This window comes from Motacilla alba, chromosome Z (genome assembly GCF_015832195.1).
Source record: "Motacilla alba alba isolate MOTALB_02 chromosome Z, Motacilla_alba_V1.0_pri, whole genome shotgun sequence".
Classification (NCBI taxonomy): domain Eukaryota; kingdom Metazoa; phylum Chordata; class Aves; order Passeriformes; family Motacillidae; genus Motacilla; species Motacilla alba.
In genome coordinates this window covers 59,703,780-59,729,881 of record NC_052046.1, presented here as the reverse complement: position 1 = coordinate 59,729,881, position 26,102 = coordinate 59,703,780, and the positions used below count along the sequence as shown (strand labels likewise).

General features: G+C 37.9%; 1 protein-coding gene across 4 annotated transcripts in view; it reads left to right on the top strand.

The window, feature by feature from the left end:
• Window positions 1–26,102, top strand: part of KDM4C (lysine demethylase 4C) — a 242,819-nt gene that overhangs the window by 211,271 nt on the left and 5,446 nt on the right. For 3 of the 4 annotated variants that reach the window (XM_038124136.1, XM_038124135.1, XM_038124137.1), the window contains 2 exons: window positions 5,402–5,572; window positions 24,812–24,931. In XM_038124136.1, coding sequence (XP_037980064.1) covers window positions 5,402–5,572; window positions 24,812–24,931 — 291 coding nt within the window. Of the gene's footprint in view, window positions 1–5,401; window positions 5,573–24,811; window positions 24,932–26,102 lie in introns of those variants that run through there. The other variant, XR_005255234.1, reaches the window with a different exon arrangement.

Below are 26,102 nucleotides of genomic sequence, written 5' to 3'. Positions count from 1 at the left end.
GCAAGAACATGTGGGGATACAGTTGAGAAGGTGCTGCAGATGGATTTGTTCTGATTAAAAGAACTCATTCATACACAAGAAAATGAGAAAAAGGAGTTGTATGCAACTGTTCTAACAGAAAAAAAAAACCCAGCCCCAAAAGATCCATATAAGCCCTGTGGATCAGAGAAAGCCAGCTGGAGACGCACCTATACTTACAGCTATTTCCTTTGGAAATTGTGAACAAAAGGGGCTATCTAGACAGCCCCAGTAACATTGGAAAGAATAATGATCTTCAGGAGAGGCAAAGACAGGAGATGCAAATACCTGCTGTTCCTGTTTTTGAAGCTACTTAAAATTATCTTCTACTATTATCAGCCAGTTCTTAACCTCTGGAGCAAACAGGGAATGAAGGGATGCTGTCCAATTAAAGCTGTAGATCCTTTTTCTGTTGAATACCTTAGTGATGGAATACGTCATTGTTTGTCACTGCCACTGTCTGCTAACTACTGCCAGCCCCCGAACATCTCAGAAAGACTAAGCCATGCCTTCATAAGGACATGTTATTCAAAAATCATGAGCTGGATTATTTTTGAAATGTCATTAATAATTTCTATGCTGAAATTGGAATTCCAAGGAGTAAACGATGACATGAGATTTAAGTTCTGGTATGGAGTAAGTCTCAGATCTTTTAGGATCCTCCATTAAAAACTGTAGCCTGAGAAAGTTTCTATATATTTAGATGTACATCAGATACCTACTTCATGACGTTATTATGAATTCATATTGACATAATTTATGTATTTAAGGTTTTTGTTCCCTGCCATGTAAAAAATGAAGGAGAAAGTATTTTTCCCTTTTAAATTTTGAAGCTCGCACACAGAAGGGGAGATTATCTTTCTTTGTATCTGGTTGTTTTCTGTATTTCTGTCACTACCTTAGTTCATTCTTGGCTTTGGTACCATTAAGGAAAATCATGCTTTTAAACTACAGCTTCCTCAATAATCTGATTTTTCTCAATAATCTGAGTTTTCTCAATAATCTGATAACCACCACAGCTGTTTCTTTAATCTGATAGACTCCCTTATATAACAACTGTCCTTTCTGATCAAAAAATTGCATTGTTAATGTCAATAAATTGTTAAGATTTTCTGTCAGGAAATGTTTTCTGGGACATGCAATCAATTACAGACTGTACTTGTGAATATGTTTTTCTGAGAAATAAATTAAGAATCCTATGAAGATAACATACTAAAAAATAATCTCTTTGAGCTAGAATGCATTTTTGGGATTTATTACATTTTCTTATGAGAAATGGCATTTTTTCTCTGAAAATTTTATCATGAAATGAATTTGCATTGTCTCTTAAAATATTGTAATTTGCCCTCCATCTTCTCTGAAGAGGTACATCTTCTTTTGGAGAAGATTTAAACCTTTTAATAGAGTAGTATCTCCTTCGGTTTCTGTAGTAGAATACTATTGCTATTATCTCATAGAAATAAAGAAATTAATAGTCTCTAGTTTACATCTGATCCACCTCTGCCCCCACCAAAAGGTGAGTAGGATAAAATAAAAAATTAAAAGACAAATGAAACGTGTATGTTTACATATGTTTCAAGATTGGATAAAACATGCTTATGGACATTTTATTTAATTTTTATACTTAGTCTACCTATAGACAGTTAAATTGAGGAAGAAATAATTTTATTATACATATAATGGTTAAATAATTTGTGAGTATGCTGAGAACATTATTTCTAGGTGCACTTGGAAATGCTTTAGGAACATCATTGAGTTCTACTGTATGAGGTGACCTCAACTAAATCCTGCAAATGTCTGTGACAGGCAGAGCTCTGACACAGAGGTATAGTGTGTGTGTATATATATATACACATTACATATATATATGTGTGTGTGTGTGTGTGTGTGTGTGTGTGTGTGTATAATTTAAAGGATAACCCTAAACTTACTTCAACCAAAACTGCAATGGGGCGACACAACTTATTAAAGATCCCATTTGCAGTTGGTGACCACCCAAAGATTACATCTCACCAGTGATGATCTGCATTTTGTTTTATTTTTTTGCAGAATTCTCGTTATTTCTTTTGTATCATGTTGGACAGTAATTAGGGTTTTCTGTCTTGTTTTTTTGGATTTTCTAACATGTAATTGTTTTACCAATGTAAGGTCCATTTCAATAGGATTAGGTGATAGGCTGTAATATATTGTGTAATTGGTTTTAATCATCTGGTGGGATGTCAGTGGGGCCAAATACAAAAAAATCACACCTGATAATCTTAACAAAATTACAAATACAAAAATTAGAATGATCTCTACTAGACAAAATAATATTGTTGTTATCAATTTTTACAATAGCACAAGCAGTTCTCAAGCATACACAACCTTACCAGTATATGCACAACCTTTACCAATATATACCAATTGCGCAGTTTTCTGATCAGTGACTGGATGAATCTCAAAGTGGCAAATATTTTGTTCAGTGTCAAGACATACATCTTGAGCATTAATAGTATCGCCCCTTTTCTGTATGATCAAAGCTGCTGTTGCCTGCATCCATAACTGCTTGTATACAACTGAAAGCTAAAGACACATTATCTTGAACCATATTAAGCACTTCAACAATTAACGTGTGGTCCTGGCCCCTGGTCTTCTCCTACTTTGGCAGTACTTTTGAAATCTGCTACTGGCTAGTTCCTAATGCCAGTAGAGATGACTGTAAAGGCTGTTTGAATTTTGCTAGGCCACCTGCTGCAGTGGCCAGCTTGTTCATCAGTATTTCTGAATCAATTCCATTTAAAACTGCCAATCCTGTTCCTAATGTCCCAGTTAGATCCTTTCTTATTCTGCTTCTGAGGTGTACTTGTCTTTGTAGTGACGTTGTCCAGCCTACAAAAATGGAACAGAATATTTGTACTTGGTATCCCCTTAGTTTTCAGGAGCAGAGAGGTTTAAAAATTATAAATCCCATAAATAGATCCAGAAAGGAAGCCCAATAGTGACAAGAAGTCAGTGCAAAAACAGAAGTCTTTAAGTTTAGGGTGGGTTTTTCCTGTTAAGCCAAAGCATTCACTTTACTGCTAATACTCAAAATCTAACTAAAAGAACTGATGCTGTTCTTCATTCTTTTCAATCTTACTGATAAAAATCCTACAGCTGTAGAATTTTCCAGATTTTCATAAGACAGTTTTAAGACTATTATATTAACTGAAGAATTTACTGCCTTTGAAGGTTTCAAAAGCAGTGCTAGGAAATTTGATGATTAGTGTGGACTGTGTATAAAAATATCCTTTTACAGTTTATATAAACTTTTCTAATAAAAATATTTCATCCTTAGGTATTCCAGTGCACATGCATCTTACATAACAGAAGTGTTCAACTCTTCAGGTGTAGCCAAACTCACAATAGCTCCCCTTTGCATAAAAACAGTGGACCTTTGTGAGATACTGAGTAGTTAAGCTCATAAGAATGAAGTGCCTTCTGTGTTACTTGGATGAGAAGATACTGATTGTCTATTTCCTGGTGAAGAAGGTTGCTTTTAAAATGGAAGGTTCACAAGGATACAGTCGTTGGGAGCCGAGATTGAGTAGTTGTGAGTTGAGTTGACTGTATGGCGTGAGCTTAGTGATTGCCTTCCTACAAAGTTCCATTGTTTTATATTTATAGAATCCATCAGATAGTTATTGATGTAGAATTTTTGCATAGTTTAAGAACCCTGCTAAGCCTCTGATTTATATAATTAGCACTGAAGAATTGTGGCAATGTAGTTTTGAAGATATTTGGTCTCTCCCTGCCTATAGCAATGGGGTTTTGAAGCATATGTTTAGTCTCTGTCTAACGTTGTTTGCCCCCTGTCTAGCCATGACAGTTATGATAATTCCAGATTTTTCCCTGTCTATCCTCAAAAATCCTGCCCCTGTAGATTATCTGTCATGTTTATTACACGTCTTTGTCGAGAAGGTTCGCTGTCAGTTATGATTTTCCCCTTCAGCCATTGGTATGTGACTTTCCCTCTCCCGGGTATGTTTACATTTGTCACCCCAGACGCCTCCTAATAAGCCATTGATTTGCTAGACGGTCTCCTCCTGAGATTCCACCCCCCCTCCATAAAAGCCACTGTTTTTCTCTGTTTCCCGCCCTTTGGCACTGCCCCCTCTTCGAGTCACCGGTCCCCGCGTCCCACTGGCGCCCGCCCAGCGTAGCGGAGCGGTTTGCAGTCTCGAAGTGCCCCTCTGCTGTGAGGAAGAAGAACACCCATGCGGCCGCTGCATCAGCTGCCCCGCTCTTGCCGCAAGAAAGCCCCGCTGCTGCCCATGCTGCGGGAAAGATTGCCACCGCCACCGCTGCCCGCACGGCCCCTGTCGCTGGAGGGATCGCCAGCGCGGCCGCTGCTGCCCGCACTGTCACTGCCACTGGCGGCATGGTGCTGCTGCTGCCCGCGAGTGTTGCATCGCCCGGCTCGCTTCAGCGCTGCTCCCGCCATGGAAAGGAGTAACTCCTGTGCCGCGCCACCGATTCCACGCGGCGCCTCCCTAGCACTGCTTCTGCGCGGGAAAGAAATAAAGCAGCTTGAAGAAGCAAGCAAAGAGCCCTTGCTTTTTCCTTTGCCCCGATCCTTCGGCATTGGGTCCACGTTTATCGACCGCTCCTGGCGGTCCAGGACCCCAGCCAGTGGCTGAACCACGATCCTGCCTGCTGGTGGCAGAGGTAGTGTGCAGCCACTCCTGGCAGTTGTGCCGATCGCCTCCCGGGATCGGGATGCAACGTCGGAGAATTATAAGTGAAAAGTGAAAAACAAAAGTTGTTATGGATATACTATGCAAATAACTGATGAAGAGTGATCAGTGCTGTTTGAAGCTTTAAAGCAAAAGCTCTGCACAATGTGGGATTAAGAAGTTCCTCACATGCACTGCTGTTGACAGCTCCAGCAAGAGCCGAATATGCGTTTAGTTATTGCATCTCACTGGGCAAAATTTCATTCTATTATGTGGAATCATACAGAAATACAGTGCCTCAGAATCTCATAATTAAAAAAAAAGCCAATCATACTCTTGGTTCATCACACCTTATGTCTTCAGAAAAATTCTAAAAATTAGCCTGCAAACAAAAATAACAATTTTTCTGATTATATGTTATTGATGCAATGCAGAACAGTTTTGTGGCATCAGTTGCAGAAATATGCTTTGATGTAGTAGTCTTCAGATGTCATTTGTTTTCCAACAAAGTGGAGAAATTTTGTAAGTAAAAGAAATTATGTTAACATGATTGAATTAAATTAATTTGATTTGAAGTTTTTATCTTGAGTGCTCAGCTGTTATCAACCCTGTTTTTACACTGATAAATTTTTTATGAATAAGCTGGTATTTTAAATTTATTTTTTCCTTTAAATTCTTTTTTTTTCAAGAGAGCTAAAGTATGTGCAAAAGCCATTGCAGTTGGGCAGACAGTCATCACGAAACATAGAAATACACGATACTATAGTTGCAGAGTCATAGGAGTGACGTCTCAGCTTTTCTATGAAGTCATGTTTGATGATGGCTCCTTCAGTCTGGATACTTTTCCTGAAGACATTGTAGTAAGTACTTTCTCAGATTCCTATTCATTCTGGTTTGTTTTCTTGATTTTTTGTTTTGGGGTGGATTTTTGTGGCATTTGATTGGTTTTCTTTTTTAAATTAGAGAGTTGGAACCTCTTGAAGTAATTCTTATGACTTGGAGAACATAACATCTTAATATTTAGTTCATGTTTGTTGCTTTAACTGCTGAGAATGATTATTTTCTAATGGGCTTCCAAGCTTTGGTTGTTCTAGTTAGTCTTCGCCATTTGACCAAATGAATCAAAGGTAATCTTAGAAAATCTTTTAATTAAATAAGAAATACGTATTTAATTAAGAATATGAAAGAGGGAATTCCATATATCCTTCTCTGTCGCTTAGAGATAACCTGTAAGAATTCCTTGCAGAATAGAAGACTTCTGCTGTAAAGGGCAGCTTCTGAAGAACAGCTCTTAAGAATCTGTTCTAACAACTTATTTATTCTTCTTGATATTTAGTTTGTTAGATTACATTAGTAACGATAAAAATCATTAGGGAAAAGATAGTAGTTTATTTATATCTAGTATAGTGTATTACATTTTCAAAAGGCAACTGAGATTTTTTATTTCCCTTATGCACTTACATAAACTACCATGGCTCTCGTAACTGTTAAAAACCACATTGTGCACTTGGCACATATGAGCAAAATTTGCAGTTGGAAAAATATTCTGTTTCCCTCCATGTTTGCAATGAATACATTGGATATTAAGCTTTGTGGTGTTCATCAAGTGCCCTTTGACATATTTCTCATGATATGACTCTAGTCCTCATTTACCTTCATGATCCTCTTGAGTCTTTTATGTGCTAAGCCATTACCTTTGGTGTACTTCCTACTAACTTCCAGAAGTTAAAGCCTCCAGGGACCACTGATAGGCAAAGTGCTGTTTGTTGCAAGACCAATTTTCACTTAGTCCCGTTCAGTATGTAGAGGGGAAGAGCCTGGCTTCCCAAGCAGTGCCAGAGAATGCTGGCTTTGCAGCTCAAGGGATACAGCTCCTAGGAGCGCTCCACATTTTTCTCCTGTGAAAGTCTTTGAGCTCTTCTACTTTCTGCAGGCCTAATATTTTCCTAAAAGGAGCATTAACTGACAGATATATCACTGGAAATGGTACTATTGTTCTTAGAAGCGTCTTAGTTATTGAAAAGTCTGGCATCTTTTTAAAATAAGATATTTGAGAGGGTGCATTTCAGATCAGTGTTTGGGAATTGAGCTGTTCTCCTCCTAGTGGTCTGAATAGAAGTCAGTCACCAAATCTCTCTTACACATCTTTGAAAATTTGTCCTTTAATGCGAAACACTGCAAAAGTCTCCATTAATGATCAATGACATTCTGATTTAGGATGATCAAGATACTAAGTAAATGTGGCTGTATTGTTATTAGAAGCCATTTTGTAAATGCCTGCTGCATCAAGGGTCTGGTAAGGCAAAGGTGAGGAACTGCTTGTTGTCCTAATGGGGTAGTCTGACCTGGAACTAAGAATAAATTTAATCAGGTCTGGATATGCCTCAGTGCCTCTGAGGAAGATAGTGGATGAACAGATATACAGATAGTGGATGAACAACATATAATTGTTTGATGGAAACACCAAACAAATTTCACATTTCTTGGAGAAATGTTGTTGTGTTTTCATTAGATAATATACCTGCAGCAGTTAGTGGAACTGAAAAAAACAGTGGTTTTTTTCTTCTTCTCAGACTAAAACTTACTAATCCATGCAATGTGTATATCAGGTGTTAATGCCACAGGGAGGACTTGTTCATCAAATCTGGTGTGAAAGCAAGGTTGCTGCCTGTTGAAGAACTTATTTTTCTAATCTGTTTTCACTTTTCAACCAGCTCACAAAGATAGCAGGAGCTTTTTGCTCTTCCAGTATGTGCTGAATGTTGTTAGGGTTAGGGTTAGGGTTAGGGTTAGGGTTAGGGTTAGGGTTAGTGTTAGTGCCTTTTCTCCAGGCACTACATAATTTCAGCTCAGCTCAAAATAAACCAGAATTCCAATGTTCAGGTGCAGTGATTTTATTTTTAAGGAGGAAGATAGGGAGCAGGAAAAATTCAGTCTTGAAGCTTCATGAAACTCTGTTTGCAGTCAATAACAACCAAATCAGGGTATACATTGATCTCTTCTCATATGTATTTCTCTTGGTTTGTGTTAGCATTTACTAAATGTACGAGGTGGAAAGTTATTAAGTGTTTTAACCATAGAAAAACAGTTATATTTTTAAATTTCAACATTATTTATTTCATGGGTGTTATACCTGGTTTCTTAGACTAATTACTCCTCAATTACGGGGCTTAAACCTATGAGTTACCTGTCCAGTATGCTGGCCAACCCATTTTTCTTCAACCAAGAACGTGTAAGAAGTGTAAAGAAGTATATGGATACAATCTCTTCCTGGAAGCAACAGCAGGACAAATTCCTCCTGTAATTCATGGGAAGACTTTAGTAAGGGGGACAGTACATGATATCTTAAAAGAACGTGAGATGACAACTTTCGCAGTTAGTTTAATGATGCATGGACACAGCTAGGGAGTGCATATACTGTAGTCCTGAGTAACTGATACCAGCAGACAGCATTTATGTGTGCAACTTGCCACTTCTTGAAATATTAATGCTCCATAACTTGTCAAACAGCCGCTAGCACAGCACCAAGAACATTACTGTTCTGACCAGTAGGCCAGATGTCAGTTCACGGATTATGGATTAGGAAGATCTTCAATTCTTTGGTCTCATAATTTAGGGGAGAGTATTGTACAATTCCTTTTTTTTGTTTGTTTGGTTGGTTGGTTGGTTTGGTTTTTGTTTTGGGGTTTTTGGGGTTTTTTTTGTTATTTGGTTTTTGTTTTGATACCTAATGGCTATGGCACTGGCATATTGTAGCATTTTGCTAGAAGTTATTACTCTTGCTATATAGCTAGAAGATTTATTTGCTTCTCTATATATTGTGGCTACCAATATGCTTTATATACATATATGTGTAAGATTTGGATGAAGTTGTTCCCATGTTACCTTATTAAAATCACAGAAGAATAGGGAGGCATTGCAGTATTCACGTTTGGGGGAGATAGATACTACCATATTATATTGATTGCTAGGAAGAAAAAAGATAATTGCAGAGTGAAGCACGCTTTGAGTCTCTTGAGAGGTCTGATTACAGGAGAGCTGAGCACCCATCTCCTTAAACAGCAAACATCCTTCCAGGCTCTTGCTCCCTTAAGTGCCCTGGTCCTTCAGTGATGAGTTTACAGAGAATTGATGTCATGGATTCACCTGGTGGTTATCAAGAAAACTAGGTGAACAAAAATGGGTGTAATTGCTGCCATGACATAACCACACTGTGTTTTAGCTTACTTACAAGTGTATAAATGTTGGTGTTATCCATTGAGAAGGTGAAGTTGCACTGTGGATAGTCGTGTCCACAACCCAGAGTGAATTTACTTACTAAAATCTATAAATCAAATAACATTGTTTTAACATGGTAGCTTATGAAATGCTGCTGTAATTATTCCTTAAAAGCAAGAGCATCTTACAAGTTGATGAAATTAGATATGTTTGGAAGAACAATTGATCCTGTATTCAGGAGTTAATGAGGATTTTTTGCAGAACCACAATTTGGCAATTTTCTGAGATTCTGATAAAATCCAGAAAGCATCCTATTTAAAAATATGTATTAGTTCTGGTTAAGGCATTCAGATTACAGCTGTCAAAAGCAGGAATGGGAAATTAATTTTTATAGAATCATACAGGTAAGAAAAGACCTTTAAAATTACTGAGTCCCACCATTAACCTAATACTGCCAAGGCCACCACTAAACCATGTCCGTAAGTGCCATCTCTTCATGTCTTTTGACTGCAGCCAGGGCAGCCAGTTCCAGTGCTTGATAACCCTTTTGATGAATTTTTTCCTCATTTCCAATCTAAACCTTCATTAGGGCAGCCTGAGGCCATTTTCTCATGTCTCAGATCACATCTCACAAGGCAGCACTTGTTGCCTGGGACTAGAAACCAGCTTGCACCTGGCCTAAAGCCTCCTTTTAGGCAGTTGTAGAGAGTAATAAGGTCACCCCGGAGCCTCCTTTTCTCCAGGCTAAACATCCCCAGCTTCCTCAGCCAGTCCTCCCACAACTTGTACTCCAGGTCCTTCACCAGCTCTATTGCCATTCTCTGGACACACTCCAGCACCTCAATGTCTGTCTTGGAGCAAGAGGCCCAAAACTGGACACAGAATATGAGGTTCTGTCTCACCAGTGCCTGATACAGGGGAACAATCCTTGCCCTGCTCCTGCTGGCTGCACCATTGCTGATACAGGCCAAGATGCCACTGGCCTTCTGCAAAATTGCAATACTGCCTGTGGTTGTTGTGACTCAAGGGCAGCCAATCCAGCCAGTCCAGATTCCATATTCCTCTGCAGAGCATTACAGAATCACAGAATCTTCCCTCCAGCAGATCAGCGCTCCCACCCAACTTGGTATTTTGCAGTCATGTAAAATGGCTGATCGTTCATTTGATCCTGTTGTCTAGGTCATCAGTGAAATTACTGAACAGAACTGGCCCCAGTACTGTGCCCTGGGGACCACTACTGACCACCAGCTCCCAGCTGGATGTAATTACACCCACTTAAAGCACAGACTTCCAGGAGGTTTTTTTACCCACTCACCCATGTGTCTGTCCAAACCACAGAAACACAGTTTCTCCAGGGGAGTGTTGTGCACAATGCCATTAAAAGCTTTGTGAAAGTCCAGGCAGACAACATATACCCCCTTTTCCTTATCTACTAATCTTGTCGCCTAGTTACAGAAGGAGATCCTGTTGATGGAGCACCACCTGCCTTTCACAAAACCCTGCTGGTTGGGCCTCGTTGTGTCATTGTGCTGCACATGCTGCTTGATGACACTTGGGATGATCTGCTGCATGACGTTCCTTGGCACTGAGGAAAGGTGCCACTTGCCCTGGCACTCAGTCTGACAGGCCTGTAGTTCCCTGATTTCACATTTTGACCCACCTTGAAGATGGGTGTAACATTTGTCGACCTCCATTCAACTTAGACCTCCCAAGTTAGCCTGAACTGCTGGTAAATGATGCAGTGTGTCTCAGCAAGCTCTTTCACCAGCTCTCTCAGTACCCCTGGGTGGATCCCACCCATCCCGTAGATTTGTGTGTGCCTAAGTGGTGTAGCAGGTTGCTGACCATTTCCTGTTGGATTGTAGGGGCTTCATTCTGCTCCCTACCTCTGTCTTCAAGCTCAAGGGACTAATTGTCACAGAACAACTGATATTAAAGACTGAAGCAAAGAAAGCAGTTAAGTACCTTAGCTTTTTCCTCTTTCTTTGTCATTATGTTTTCCCACAGCATCCATTTAAGGATGGAAATTGTTTTTAGCTTTTCTTTCGGTGTGAATATTTACCAAAACATTTGTCATTGTCTTTTATGGCAGTAGACAGATTACATTCTAGGTGGGCTTTGGCCCTTCTGATTTTCTTGCTGCATAACCTCACAACATCTTTGTAGTTCTCCTGAGCTGGCTGCCTTTTCTTGTTAAAATAGACTCTCCTTTCTTTCCTGAACTCCAGCTAGATCTCTCTGTTCAGAGATAATTTCAGTTCATTTTTGCATGTGTCACATTGCTTCATCCAACATTTTCCTTGATTTTCTTCTTTGTCTATCAGTTCTTTTTAAGTGGATGCCACCTTATCTTGAGAAAAAAATCAAAAAGCACTGCCAAGCAGTGAATTTTTTAACATACCAGCAGTATACCTGAATATTTAAGAGAATTTTATTGATACTTATTTCAAGAACCTTCCTCCAGCAGTGGACCCAAGAAAGCCCTTAGTGTGAAGAGAAAATGAGGAGATTAAACTCTGTCTTTCTGTGTCTATCAATACTTTAAATTTGACACTCTCAGGAGAGAGAGGAACAGGGCTCTTGAGAACTCTGACAACCAAAGTACTTTACTGAAATTATTACAAATGCTACAATTTATTACCATGTGCACCTAGATTTTACAGCATCTAAAATTGTTATTGCCTGCTTTCTTTGTTAAAAAAAGAACAGAAAAAGAGCCACATTTTAGTTACTAGTATCTGAAGAGAAACTTGTCAGAGTGATAGCAATGTCGTTTAAGAATCTGTTAATGAAATAACCCACAACTTTTTAAAGGGAGGGATTTCTTTGCAATCCTCTACTATCCCAGGCAACAAATGCTCACCTCATATCCTACGAAATTATGAAATAAAAGTTTTAATATCACATGACCCACATTCTATTGTATATGCACTCTACTGTATACACATATACTCTACACAGTGTGTGTAAAGCTGCCGATTCTGTCTGCTTTTATCATGGACTTGCTGAGGTTTTGCATGATCCTTCCTGGCCTAGATACCCCTGACAGGGTTTCAAAACTGAAGGCATTTGTAACCTTAATAATTACCTGATACAAGGGGAACTAATTGGCGTAATTCACAGGTGAATGAGTTAGGATGAATACAGATTGTCCCAAAAAATTGTGTATTATTAGATGAGAGACAGAACAGATTTACTTCATCCTCCTTTGAGATGCAGAACAAATGGGATTTAGCTGGACAATTTTTCAAAAATTATTTCCTCCATTCCAGCTAAAGGGAAACTAGTAGAAAACTAAAATGTGCAATTATTTCAGTGGGACTTTTTGCATGTGCAGATTAGAAAAGGTAGCTCAGTTTTGAGAGCTGTGAGTGCCAGGATGTAGTTTCAAGAACAAAATCTTACTTGTTTTCAGGAACTTCTCTCTAATGACTTTTGCCGTGACTACTGACTTCCAGTGGCGCAGGAAGTGTGTACTGCAGACGTGATACTCAGTCAGCTTCTCAGTATCTGTTATGTTAATACATTTGCCTCTGCTTTTGAAAAAACATACTTCTTGAACAGTAGACATTTTGAGGTACTGCGCTAGCATGTAAGTCTTGAGAGCCTGTTTAATGTCCATCTGTATGTAAAAAACAAGAAGTTTTGATTCTAGCCTAGAAATTCCCAAGTAATTCCCAAGGGACTTACTAAGTGCTGTGTTCTTCTGGCAGTCTGTCTTACAAAGAAGACATATGCTACTTTTCTTCTATCAACCTTGTCTGGCATTATAAATGACTGAATTCCTGACTAGTTTCCGGCATTTTTTCCTAGTTATTTCTCTTCTGTACACCTTTCTCTCTTCATGTCTTCTGACAACTCTTTTCTGGTTGTCTACCTGCTCAATTCAAAGTTTTAAATAGTATTGTTTTCTGCATCTTTGTGAAAGATCCATTTGACTACTGGCATACAATAATTGCTTATTGTTCAAGTTTTATTATAATGGCATGTAAGTCTGTAAAAATTAGTAAGGAAATTAGAATGGCTGAATTTGCACATTTTCTGGGCAATCCGTCGATTTTGGGTGCACTGCAGTACTGCCATCACCAGCAATTTCTGAGAATGTGAAGCAGGAATGTAATTCACTTCTGAGGGTAGCAAGAGGCTAGATTGTATTTGATAGAAACTTAGTCAAAAGTTGTGGAAATTGTTTTCGTGATGTGGGAAGAGAGCCATAATGAATTATAATTGGTTTAGCAACTTTCTAAAAGGTTTCGTAACTGTGACATTGAGTCTATAAACTGAATAATGTGCAATTCATGTTGGGCTGGTACAATTGGTTTTTGCAGCATTACAATGTTGCTGTGTAATTGAACTCACTACTCAGCAAGTTGGATGATGTGATCGTTGACAAGTAATTCTGAAAAACTTTGGAAAGCAAATTTGAGAGCTGCATGACATATCTCAGAAAAAACTTCGGTTTCTTTTTCTGGCTTGATGGATTTGTAGAGATTATATAGTATTTTACATTCTTGTTCTGTGAAATACTCCAATAATTTTAATATTTATATATGTTACGAAGGATTTACTTTAAGTTTGTGAACAGGGAAAATTTATTTTAACACATATTTGTAGATCCTTATGTAACACGTAAGGATCCAAACACATATGGATCTAAATTTTGTAGATCCAAAATGTAACACATTTTGTTGATCCTTAACACATTTTCACTAGATTTACAAATGCTTATACACAGAATGGTATGTTTTCTACATATGAATAATTGTTTGCATCTTCTGAATACTAATACAAATTAATTCCTGTTTTGAAAACTGTGCTCATAGTAAGTTAAAATTAAGCTATTTCAAAACCAAAAACCAAGGTCTAAGGCTGCAGATTGAAGTGTTTTATTCCACTGTGTAACTCTTAAAGCTAAAAAGCATCAACAGATGTAGTAGTCTTACTTTAATTTAAAACTTTTTGTACAGTACTGTAACTCTTGATTTAAGCAAGTCACTTTCACTTTATTATGGAGAACACAAATAATTTTTCTGTTGCTCTTGCTTTTTTGTTTCCTATTACAGCAGAAAGACGGGCAACTTAATAGATAAGCATAAAAAATGAATATTGAACAGATTATAGGCAAATTAAAGCCTCAATAGAAGTATTATCTTTGTACCATTTCCTTGTAGAATAGCCTTTCCACTTTATGATGAAATGCTTTATGGATCCTTAACAATAATTATGTTAGATGAGTTGAAGGTAATGCCTCACAGGAGAGGTAATACATAATGCCTTGTAGGAGAAACAAAATGGACGATAAATCATTACTTTGCAGTTCATAATAAGATGGCTGACTTTGCAGTGAGGCAGGTGAGAGAAAGAAACATATTACAACATTTCTTGCATTTGCAAAAAGACAGTGTGTGTCCTTGTCCAGGACCACAATGAGTACAGCTGTGATGAACCTATGGAGCATGGTGAAATCACTGGAATTTGCAGAGGAATCTTTGAGATAAGGTGGGACTGCTGGAATAGGAAGTGTTATTTCACTTCCCACCTGTTTTCTGAGGAAATCGAGGAATTGTAGAATTTTTTCATCTGTTAGTTTACAATACTGTTGTGCAGAAGAAGGTTATTACCAGACTTACCGGGGGTCTGTGGAGGAAGTGTTGGAAGACTCATTTTCCTTCATGTTTGTGTTGCATCCTAAGGAGGGAGCAGGAGCAGCACATGAGCTGGTCTTTGTACTCAACTGACTGTAACTGATATACAGGGAGCAAATATACAGGTGGGCAGAAATATATAGGAGGCACTAGTGTAGCATTCAGTCTCTTCTGACTTTGATGTAAGTGTTAGACAGCATTTTCTGCTGCACTACAGAAGCCTTCTTCTTCATAGCTAATGAGACATCCAGGTGTCCTTGGCAACTTCAGCTTCCTACTGCTGACACTCAGTTTTGTCCCATAAGAGTGTACTACTCTTTAGTGTCCTCTCTACTGTGCTTTATTTGATGTCCAGTACCACCCTGGACATCCTAAGTCGCATTCTGCAATAGTTTGAGTTGTTGACTTCTGGGCAATTCTGTGTCTATCAATTAACATTGTGCATGAATTTGTATTATTAAAACTTCACTGAAAGGCAATGCAATGGTTAAAATAGTAACTTTCTAAGCTGGATAGAAAATAAGAAATTTTTAGATTTATGTGAGAATGCATGGTCACATTTATATTCCAGTTTTCTTTTGTAAAAGCATATATTCACTTTGTAGGAGAACATTCAGTAATATTTTAAAGACAACATATTATACGTCCATTTAAAGTATTTTTATACTCACATTTTGTGATTCAAAGCTAAATTTGTTGAATTACAGTAACTGTTCCATTAATCTGGTGATTTCACTGAATTTATACCAATTCAAACCCGGAACTGCACTCCTGGGAATCAGGCCTTCTTTTTCAAATGCTAATGCACTATGTAAATTGCTGTTCCTGTTTAGATAAAAATCTGACTGTGACAAATTAGCTACCACTCTCCTTTCCATTCAAATTGTCTTGGAACATATGAGACCTGATTTTGTGTTTCTAAAAATTTGCATCAACTAGTATATCCTATCAGCTTTGGAAAGAAAAACAGTTTGACAGTCTATTGAGATTAGTGGTTTTTTCAGAGATTTTCCACAATTTGTTTCTCCACTTGCACGCTATGTGTACATATATAATATAATATAATATAATATAATATAATATAATATAATATAATATAATATAATATAATATAATATAATATAATATAATATAATATAATATAATATAATATATCTTTTTATATATTTATATATAAAATTTATATAAATTTATACAATGTCTATTTATATATAATTTTTATATATAATGTGTATATATATTATATAATATGTATATTATATATATATTCAGTGTTTGCAGTTGTGATGTGGTATTTTTCTGTATGGTCAGCTTTTCTAAATTGGAAGTATTGGTTGCAATTGCATTAATCATGCTCCTTTTATGAAACAATCACCAGTGAGCAGGACTATGGAAGCTTAATCACTAGCATTCGTGTTGCAAGTTAGTATTAGCTGAAGGAATGTAGGCAGAGAAGAAAATTTGGATGAAGTTCTTTCGCAGAATGGCCTTGGAAAGACCACTTCCCGATGGTATGGCCACCTTGTGCTTGCTTCTGCACTCCTTCTTGTTAAACCATGTTCATCTGGCTTCTGTTGGTACAGGGAGCACTGTCACATTATGTGTACCCTAGTAGCAGTGAGTTAGGGTAGTAAATTTAATTCAGGTCCTGATTTAAGGGGAAAAATTAATAGCTAATGCTGCAGTTCAGCTGGAGTAGCTATGAGGACTATTTCTGTACAAAAGCCAAATAATCAGGCCTGGATTTTTCTTACTTTTTCATGTTTAAAATCTAGGGAGTATAGAAACTCACTTCAAGTCCTACCAGTGAAAATCAAATGTGGTTAGTGTGTTTTGTCTGTGTTGTTAATTTTGTGATTAACAGAAGAATACTGATTTGTTTTAAATTGAAATGAATGTGTTATGAATTCAGTTTGCTGTGAAGTGCATTTCAGTTTCTCAAATATAAGAGGACAGAGGTTTTTGGGGTTTTGAGTTTTGGAGACAATTAACTAAGTTATTTTTCATTTCTAGGATAAAAGTCAATACATTGGCTTTCTCTGTGCAAATTGTGGTTAGATAGTCTAACAGTAAGGTCTGAACTATTTTTAGATATTTAAGAAATGCAGGGGATGACAGAAAATGAACAGTTTCTATTTCTCCAGTTGATTCTAACAATATGTATAAATTTATGAACACAGCGTGATTTAGAGTAAAAATAATATGTAGATACATAGGAAAGTCAAGTTTAGTGCAATTACAGAATCTGAGTTTTCTCTAGTCAGTCTTTTCAATATCTGCTTTTCTTTGATCTTTGTAACCTCAGGGCTAGATTATGAGCTTTCAGTCTGCCAGGAGGAGGATTAAAATATTGTGCCATGGCCCCTCTGCAGCAGGGGTGGAACAGAACTGGATCTGTTTCAGAAAGGATCTTTTTTCACCAGGCGCACTGTGGGGCTGAAGCCAAGCTTCTGCTTACCTCTGCCTTTTGCCATTCCATCTTGACTGATTGCATGGACAAGAACATACTATTGGAAAGTTGGAAGAACTTTCTAATACAGAAAGCTGCAGCAGCACTATGAAATGGATTCTTACACAGGCTTTCTGGAAAACTGCTGTTGAGTTATTGAAATATGTCCTCGTAGAGGGTTATGGTGTCATATGATACAGAAATAATGAGTGACTTTGAAAGATGAGATATACATTCAACTAAAATAATTGTTACAAATACTATGTTTGAGCTAACATTTCAACCATCTTTAAACTCAGAGCATCTCAGGAAAAATTATCCCAGTCAGGCTCTGTGTATTTTTATTCTAATCCATTACCAACCATCAAGTGAAATAATTTATTAAATTCCTGTCTATTTTATTCTCTTGCTATGTTAACAATGCCATACAGCAAAGACCAGATTAGAAGTACATACTAATTCACAAAACCTGTTGCAAGAGTCGCACTTAACCACTTCAACCTGTGTTGTTTATGTAAATTATACCATCAGTACTATTTGACAACAAATTTCAATAAACAGTGGGGCATTTTGTACCTTGTTTTTGAAACAAAGCAAATCAGGAAGTGAAAGCCAGGAGTGTCAAGGACACGCAGAGATGTTTGCTTGGTGACACTGAAAAAAATACCATAATTTGAATACAATTTAAACTAACAAAAATAATTTATTTTGAATACAGTCTAAACCAGAATGATTTGAAAAATAACAAAGTTCAGTGCAGTGTCTGCCAGTTAAACGCATAAACAGTTCTGTTAGTATTGAGGAAGATAAAACAGTAGCTCCTGAGGTTGTTCACAGGATTGGGATTGCTCAGTTAAAACACTCCTGAAGAAAGAAGTGCCAGCCGGATTTGTTTTCTGTCTTAGTTAATGCTTGATGACAGTTGACTGCTCTGTGTTATGGATTTTTTAGAGTCATCCCCCTGGGAAATGGGTGGAAGAATGTTACTGATATGGTAGATTTGAAAATTATTTAACTCGTTCCAAAAGAATTAAATGGTTCAGAAAAAGAGGAGGTTATTCTACGTGTCTAAAAATTTACTTTAAATTTATGCCAGTTGATGACTGTAAACCTCAGGTTTGTAGATAGTGATATAATTGTCATGGGTTTAACATTGGCTAAATGCCAGTGCACCCATGAAAAATCATTCACTCATTCTCTTCCGCTAGAGTTGAGTAGAGGAGAACAAAAATTAAAGGAAAGGGGGTTCATGAGTTGAGGTAAGGATTGTGAAGAAAAAACTTTAAGGGCAAAACAGGCTCAAGAACTTAAAAGCTGTAAAGAAAAAAATTAATTGACAGAATTAAAAGAGGATAATGAAAACTAAAAGAAACATTTAGAACACTTTTCCCCCCAACCCTTTTTCTTTCCCACCAACAGTGCAGGGAGACAAATATGGGGTTTTTAGTCTGTCTGTCACTTCTGAAAATCTTTCAGTTCACTTACGGAGAGGAGTCTCTTTTGCTATTCTGTGGTATCCTTCCCACAGGAGATAATTCTCTGTGAATTTCTCCAGCATGGTTCTAGTTTTCATGAGTAGCAATCCTGCCTGACCTGCTGTAGTGCGAGTCCCTCCCACGGGCAAAGCAGTTTTCCCACAAGTGTTTTTTTTCTTGGGCCATTAGTTCAGTGGGTGTAGTTTTTAAGGATGAACTGCTCTAGTAGAAAAGCAAGGGTCCTCTTCCTCTGTCTCTGGAAGCAAGAGTTCTCTCTCTCACTGTTCAAGACTCTCACCAGATTACAGCTTTTCAGCGTCCGCACACTCCAGTGTGAGCACCTTTTGCTCATGGGCTGCAGGTGAATGCTGCATCCCCTCATGCACTTTATGAACTACAGGGAAAACAGTTTGTTGTGTTATAGTCCTCACCATGGCTTACAGAAGAATCTCAGCGACGACACCCACCACACCTCCTCCTCCCCCTCCCTCCTTTTCACTCACCTTAGTGTCACCATGTTGTTGTCTCTGCGTGTTTTCACCTTTTCCATTTTTCTCACTTGGGAGAGAATTGCTGTCCACAGGTTCATTTATTCTCAAGTTGTACCAACTGGAAAGTTTCTGTAGAGTTCTGCAGCACTGAAAGGTTGATCCCGACTGGGCGCCACATCAAGGAATTGCTCTCCATGCTTCTCACTGCTGGTCACATGGTCCCTGCCAGTGCCATGGGAGCTGCACTAGCCGCTGCAGTGCCAGCTCCATTCAGTGCCTTTCCTCATGTGGACTATTGAAAAGGAAAAGCTGCTGCCACCGCTTCTGCCCTTTTGTCCACAGCACGGCTGGCTATAAGTAGCTAAGAGAGTAAAGTTAATTGCGAGCCATGCTGAGGTGGCAGCCACCGCATGGCACCACCCTAGTCGTGCATCCTGGCCACATGGCCACTCGCAGACTGGGATGGCAGCGGCCACTTCTGGCTTTGGCTGCTCCCACCCTCGGTCTTGGGGCTGCTTGCAGCACCAGATTGGCCCCTGGCAGCATGGCCTGTCTGGGCCCTGCCGGGAAGGGAACTGGTGGCCCTCCCGCAACTCTCCAAGGAGAGTGAGAAAGAGGAATTGTGTGCCTTTTTTCCTTCTTAAATATCATCACAGAGGTGTTGCTGACTTCTCTAATTGGGCCAGCCAATGTGTCAATTGTCAGGGCCATTAGGGATTGCCTCTGCTGGACATAGTAGAAGTTCTGATGAGCTTCTCTCTCAGAAACAGCCTCTGTGGCTTCCTCCACCCCCACTAAAAAGGAAGTTGTGTTATCCTAGCACAATAAGAAAAAAATTTATGCTTATTCAGATGAGTCAGTGGACAATATGAGTAATCTTCAAGAGGGAACCACTTGCAGAGAATATTCACATTTAATACTGTATACCATAATTTTTTTTTCTTCAACACCTTTCCAAGTTGTTTGCCTTACCTTTTCATGCATAGAAAAAGAAATCTTTATTGTATTGGTGTTGTTTTATATATATGAACTTTTAGAGCCATGTTCAGGAAAATGTCTCAGGAATATTCATTAGCTTTAGAGAAAGGTCTTCAGACTTGTCACTTATGGATTGCAAATGTTTTTTACCTTGTAATATTTTATTCTTTTCTCCCCTAGTAAGCTCTTACCCCTGTAAGAGCACAGATGTGAGAACTGAGTTTACTGATCTCCCACTCTGATCTGATAAAAATGAATATTGATTTTATTAATTCTGACAGGAGACATTCTACAGAATGCTTATGCAAAAGCATGAGGGGAAGGCAAAAAGCAGTTTTGAAATCAAGCACACTAGTCTAAGTTATCAATTGCAGGATCAAGTTGAGGATCTTCATCATCACAACTCATGTATGCTCTCTTGAGTTAGGGTGGAATCACCTATCATCCAAACCATTAACAAGAGCCAGGTGATGTGATGGACCCCTGATTTGAATGGACTAGTGTCGGTGATTTTCTATCAGAATATTTTTGTTTTATGCAGCAGTTTTAAACATTTGTCTACTGTTTGGTTTAAACCTCCCCTAAAAGATGCCATATTTGCCACGTTTTCCTATTTTTAAACAAGTTTTTGAGATACAATGACCTGTGCCCTCCCCAGCAGTAGACAGTACCAGACAGCTTCCTGTGCCACACTGACTGGAAGGAACTCCTTCTCCACAGAAGAGTCTCTTTCCCTGTGCCCAGCAGTGACATGAGGCAATATAGAATAACCTCCAGGCCCTACCCATGGCCCCTCCTGTCTACTGCAGAAATTAACCCTGTCCTGGCCAGAACCAGGACACCATCACAGAAGACCTCTAGATCAGTCAGGCATGATTTGCCCTTAGCGAAGACATGCTGGCTGTCTTGGATCACCTCCTTGTCTTGCATGTGCCTTAATATGTCTTCCATGAAGATCTGCTCCATGATATTCTCATGCACAGAGGTGAGGCTCAAAGGTCCATATTTTTCTGACTCTACTTTCTCCTCATTTAAAAAATAGGAGAGATGTTTCCTTTTACAGTCACCAAGAACTTTGTCTGACTACTATGAATTTTCAAATATGAAAGAGAGTGGCTTGGGAAAAGCACCAGCCAGTTACCTCTGGACTCTAGGAGGTTCACGGGGTAGATACTTGTTTTCAGTTGGCTTCTTCTGATGAAATATAAAAGAAGTCAAAGGCTCTTACAGTCTTACAATTTTAAAAATAATTATTGAGTTTGAGATAGCTGATTTAATAGCCAAATAATCAGGGAAACATTGTCAAAATAAAATTGTAAGCATCCAAGGTATATCAGTTTTTGACAACTTAAAGAAATAGTCTCAATAGTTAGTAAGTTCATCTTAGACCAGAATATCTATACCTCTTTGCCTTGATTTAGGAAAGCATTTGAATATGTTTGAAGATATCTTCTTCAAGTGTCAGTGCTGTATTCAAATTATTACAGCATTTCAAGTTCCTGGATTCCAATGCATGCTTCAGGTGCAGTCTTCCTTGTATTTTCTTAGTGTGACACCACAGTTCCTAGTCTGTGTGAACCATCACCTGCCACTACAATTGGATTTGTTACTTGCAAATTCTGTGTCCGGCCTTAATAAATCAAACCAGCCTCTCTGGTAAAAACAACAGAATATCAGAAGAAAAATAGAAAAAATATCTTCTTATCTGCAGTGCTCTGCTTGTGAATTTCTTCATGACAGCATAGAAGACAAACCCAGTATTTCAAAATGGATTTCCAACATCTATTGCAAATAGATTGCTTACTGTTTTAGTTTAGTGTATATAATGAATTCCAAAATAAATGTTTCTAAACTCAGAAGGTACTGCCTTTAATAAACAAGAAAACTTTCAGAATTATTATTATTACTACTTACAGGTTATGCTCTTGAAGTGTCTTTTTGAATAGCTGTAAACCTAGCACTGGGGAGACCGTATCTGCAATAATGTGTCTAATTATGGTCTTACCTGTACAAAAAGGATGTGGACATAGAGGAACAAATATGGTATGGTAAAATAATATGAAACTGATAGAGGAACTGAAGCATCTATGATATGAGGGGACTGATAGAGCTGGGACTGTTCAGGAGAGCAGTAGACTCAGAAGGATCTGATCCAAATGTATCAGCATGTGATGTGGGAAGTAAAGAGGATGAAGCCACACACTTCTGGTGATGCAGAATGACAGGAAGAAAGACATCAGGTACCAACTGAAATACTAGAAATTCCTCAACATAGGATTTTTCTTCACTTAAGAAAATACTTTTTCACTGTGAGCATTGTTGAATGCTTGGATTAATGGCCCAGGGAGACCTTGAAGTATTCATCTTTAGAGATAGCTAGTTATGGTTGGAGTTGGAGCCTTGAGCTGTGCAACAGCAGGAATGTGAAACTGGACATGTAAGTGAATTGTATTTTCAGTACAGATGGGTATGATTTGTCCATTTCTGTAAAGAAGGAAATACATTATGTAATTGTATGGGTACAATATGTAATTGTATGGGAAATGTGCATGGTTTATAAGCTGAATGTAAATTGAGCCCACACTGTATGTTATTTATAGCTGGTGTGGGGATGTTGAAGGATTGCTATACCAACCATATGCTGTCTGATTTTTTGTTATATGAGAAAAAAATGAGGTTGCATTTTTGCCATTTTGTCAGTCTAAGAAATGGGTCTTATTATTCCCGAGAAAAAAATTGTAAGAATTATTTGTGCAGTAAAAAGAGAATCTCAAATGGTTATGATCCTGTGAAAATAAAAGGTAGGAGCTCTGGTAGGAATTAATAAAAACTAATACCAGTTTACCAAATATTGTTCCATAGACTAAGACATTGTGATGATACATGAAGAATGAGGTTGTCATTTGTCTAGTTATTTGCATGAGGACTCTAATTTTCCAAGTGAGCAATTCCATTAGCTATCCTAGAGTCCTTGAGATATTTTTTATTGTGGAAGTTGCAAAGGGAGTAATTCATGCTGGGCTTTTGTTGTTGGAAAATTAATGTTAGGCTTGACATTGTTGTTAGATTGTTTGTTTTCAGGAAATTTATTCCATTCCATGATGCATTTTATAAGTTTGTTTCAAGACACTTAGCCAAGACTCCTTTTTGCGCTTTTGTAATAAATAAATAGCGGAAGAAGTACTGTAATGACAATAACCATTTTGACAGTCATCACTGAGGAGGGAACAACTAAGAATACAGTCTAATTTAATTTATAGCCAGAGTCACGATAGCAGTTAGTAATCCCTGTCCCCTGCAAAGTCATAATTATTCTACTGCAGCAGCCATCCTTTCCCCTTTCCTTCTGCCTCTCCTGAAAATATTGGGAAGGGTAATACAAAAATTCCACTTAATCCAAACGTATGGTGATGTTGAAAGGATATATCTTTCTGTGTTTATCACAGCAACCTTTGCCAGGCAAACAGAGAGCATATTTTAAAGCCTTTGCACAGCACCTGAGGGGGGACAGAGACAGTACTGTCATGTAGGAAAATGTTTCTGTAAAAATCCAGCTTTTAATTTCTTTTATCCCATGTTGAATCAAGCTCATGGAGTAAGATACGTGTGATTAAAATCAGTTTATAAAGGTTGGATTTGGCTAGAATGATATAACATCCAGATAATGTCCAAGTGAGGATCATTGGAGTGGATTTTTGCTCCCACATTTTAAGTTCTTTGTCACGATGATCATTGGCCTCTGTTGGAAGTGAATTGTTCAACTCAAAATACAAATTTTTTTCTAAGTTTTTCTACATAAATCTAAGAAAAAAGTCGTAGTATTGTGGCAAGCTGAGATAGCCCCAGGTCCCGTCACTGAGTCCTTATACCTGAGTCCTTGTCTTTATCTTCTCTCTTCGCACTGTACACCATTTATGAGCTCAGGTAGTGTGGTTACTGAGTAAGTCTTCTCACACCCAGGAGACTACCACTCAGTTAGCACTAAGTTACGTGACAGGTCTTGTGATGTAGTCACTGTGAAGTAGAGATGCCTTTGTTGGAGTGAGGATTTGAACAGAGAATTGGTGAGCCCAGATCTGTCGCATCATTTTCAGGTCCTTTGTCTTATTTCCTCATGTGAGCAGCTGCTGTTATGAGTGTGTGGTTGGCATGCTCTGAAAATGAGTAATTTAGGTCATACTGAGACATATGAGACAAAAGAAACCATTACAAGAACATGTTGCAGGTACTGATGCTCTGACATGCTCAAGAAGTCAGATACAAAAGTTGATCAAACCACTGGAATAAAAATGCTTTATATCCTATGGAAAAAATATTTCCCCCTAATTTTATTTCACAAGCATTTGGGTTCTTATAGTGTTTTTCCATCAGCTAAGCAAAAATCTCATTGGCATTCTCACCATTTATGGTTTGATCCGTGTATGTTTCAGTCAGCAAAGATACCATCCAGCAAAAAATGTGCTGTGGTTAACGAAACATGAATTATTTGGATATGTAAAAGAGAAAGCATTGCACATATGCAATTGCACTTTAGTGATCCTTATTTTCAATGTGTGTTAGAAATAAATTTTGGTTGAAGTGTATCGCAGTTGCTGATAGCTATCTGATTTATGCATATGTTGCTTTGCCAATGCAGCATCAAGCTGTAAAGAGTGTTTCTCTGGTCAGTATTTAATTTTCATGAGGGCTAACATTAGTATTAGCCCGTTAACAAGATTATAAAACTTAAGACATGCATGGTAATAAATCTTTTCCAATTACGAAGTTGTAAAAGCATCTTACTGGTAATTTCAGTGCAGTGGCTCACTCACTGATTTGAGAATCCATCCTTCTTTGTAAATAGAGCAGAGATTGCCTAAGGCTGGGTCCACCTGCAGAGGGAGAGGTTGTCCAAGTAAAATGGCCTGATGGAAAACTGTATGGTGCAAAGTATCTGGGAACAAATACAGCTTACATGTATCAGGTGAGTATCTATGTTTATTATCATGTGCTTGCTAGGATGTATTTATTGTAAATTGCTCATTTGGGTCTAGCATCGGAGTGGCCAGATACACTTTGAAAGGAAGAAGGTTGGAGTATGAATTCTCACTGTAACTGTTACCAGACTTTAACTAACATGTAAAACTTTCTAACCTGGTAGCAAGTGCTGTGTACTGTTTGGGAGAGAGTTTTCACTTGGTCTTACAAAATCAAGAAAATTACTTGCCTTCTTTAAGAACTCAGATGAACAGGTGGAACATTAAGATTGAAAGATGACGTTTGTTATTTTCTGCAGGTTGTTTACTTTCATTTTAAGTTCACAGATAATTATATGATTAATGACATAAAATTAAGTATTGTATGAGCCTACAATGAACCTGAGGCATTTCATAAGAGATTGGAAGGGGGGACACTAGGAAAAAGAGCATAACATTCATTTGTCTGAGGCATTTTTTAGTTAATTAATCTAAGGAATATTTTATCTTCGTCAAAGGCAAAAGGGAACTGAGCACTGAAGACAAGGCTAAAAAGCTGACTACTGATTTCAGAGTTACAATTACTGGTTTTTTTGGGCTTGCGTTTGAGAAAAATCAGTCAGCAGCTTTGAGTACCCAAGTGAATGGTAGAAACTGCAATAAAACAATCACAATAATAATAGCACTTCTGAAAGAATGAGAATCTAGATCTATTTCTTTTATATATATGTAATCATTTTCACATATGTTACTCTGTTCATCAGGGGGCCTTACATTACTGTACCAAAATGGCAAATTTACTATTATATCTCTAGATAAATTAAAGTACAGGGAAGCTAAATTACTTGTTGCATTGACCTTCTCACTTTTCCAATGACTTGCAATTGAATTCAAGCACTCAAATGCCTAAAGTCTTGAACTAGTCTCTAAATCTTACCTCGTCCCTTATATTTAGCAGCTGTATTATGTTGTGAAGGTCAAAAGTCTTTATAAAGTATGAAGATTATTTTTCTATAGTAACATTAATCTTCAAATCATTTAATCTTTTGAACAACTAGTCTTCTGAGGAATACTGTGAAGTAAATTAGATGAATGTTGTTGTTTTTCATATTTGAAGGAATTTGACATAGTCAAAACAAACAGCGTCTTATTTTAGACCTCTTGAACAACGGGATGATG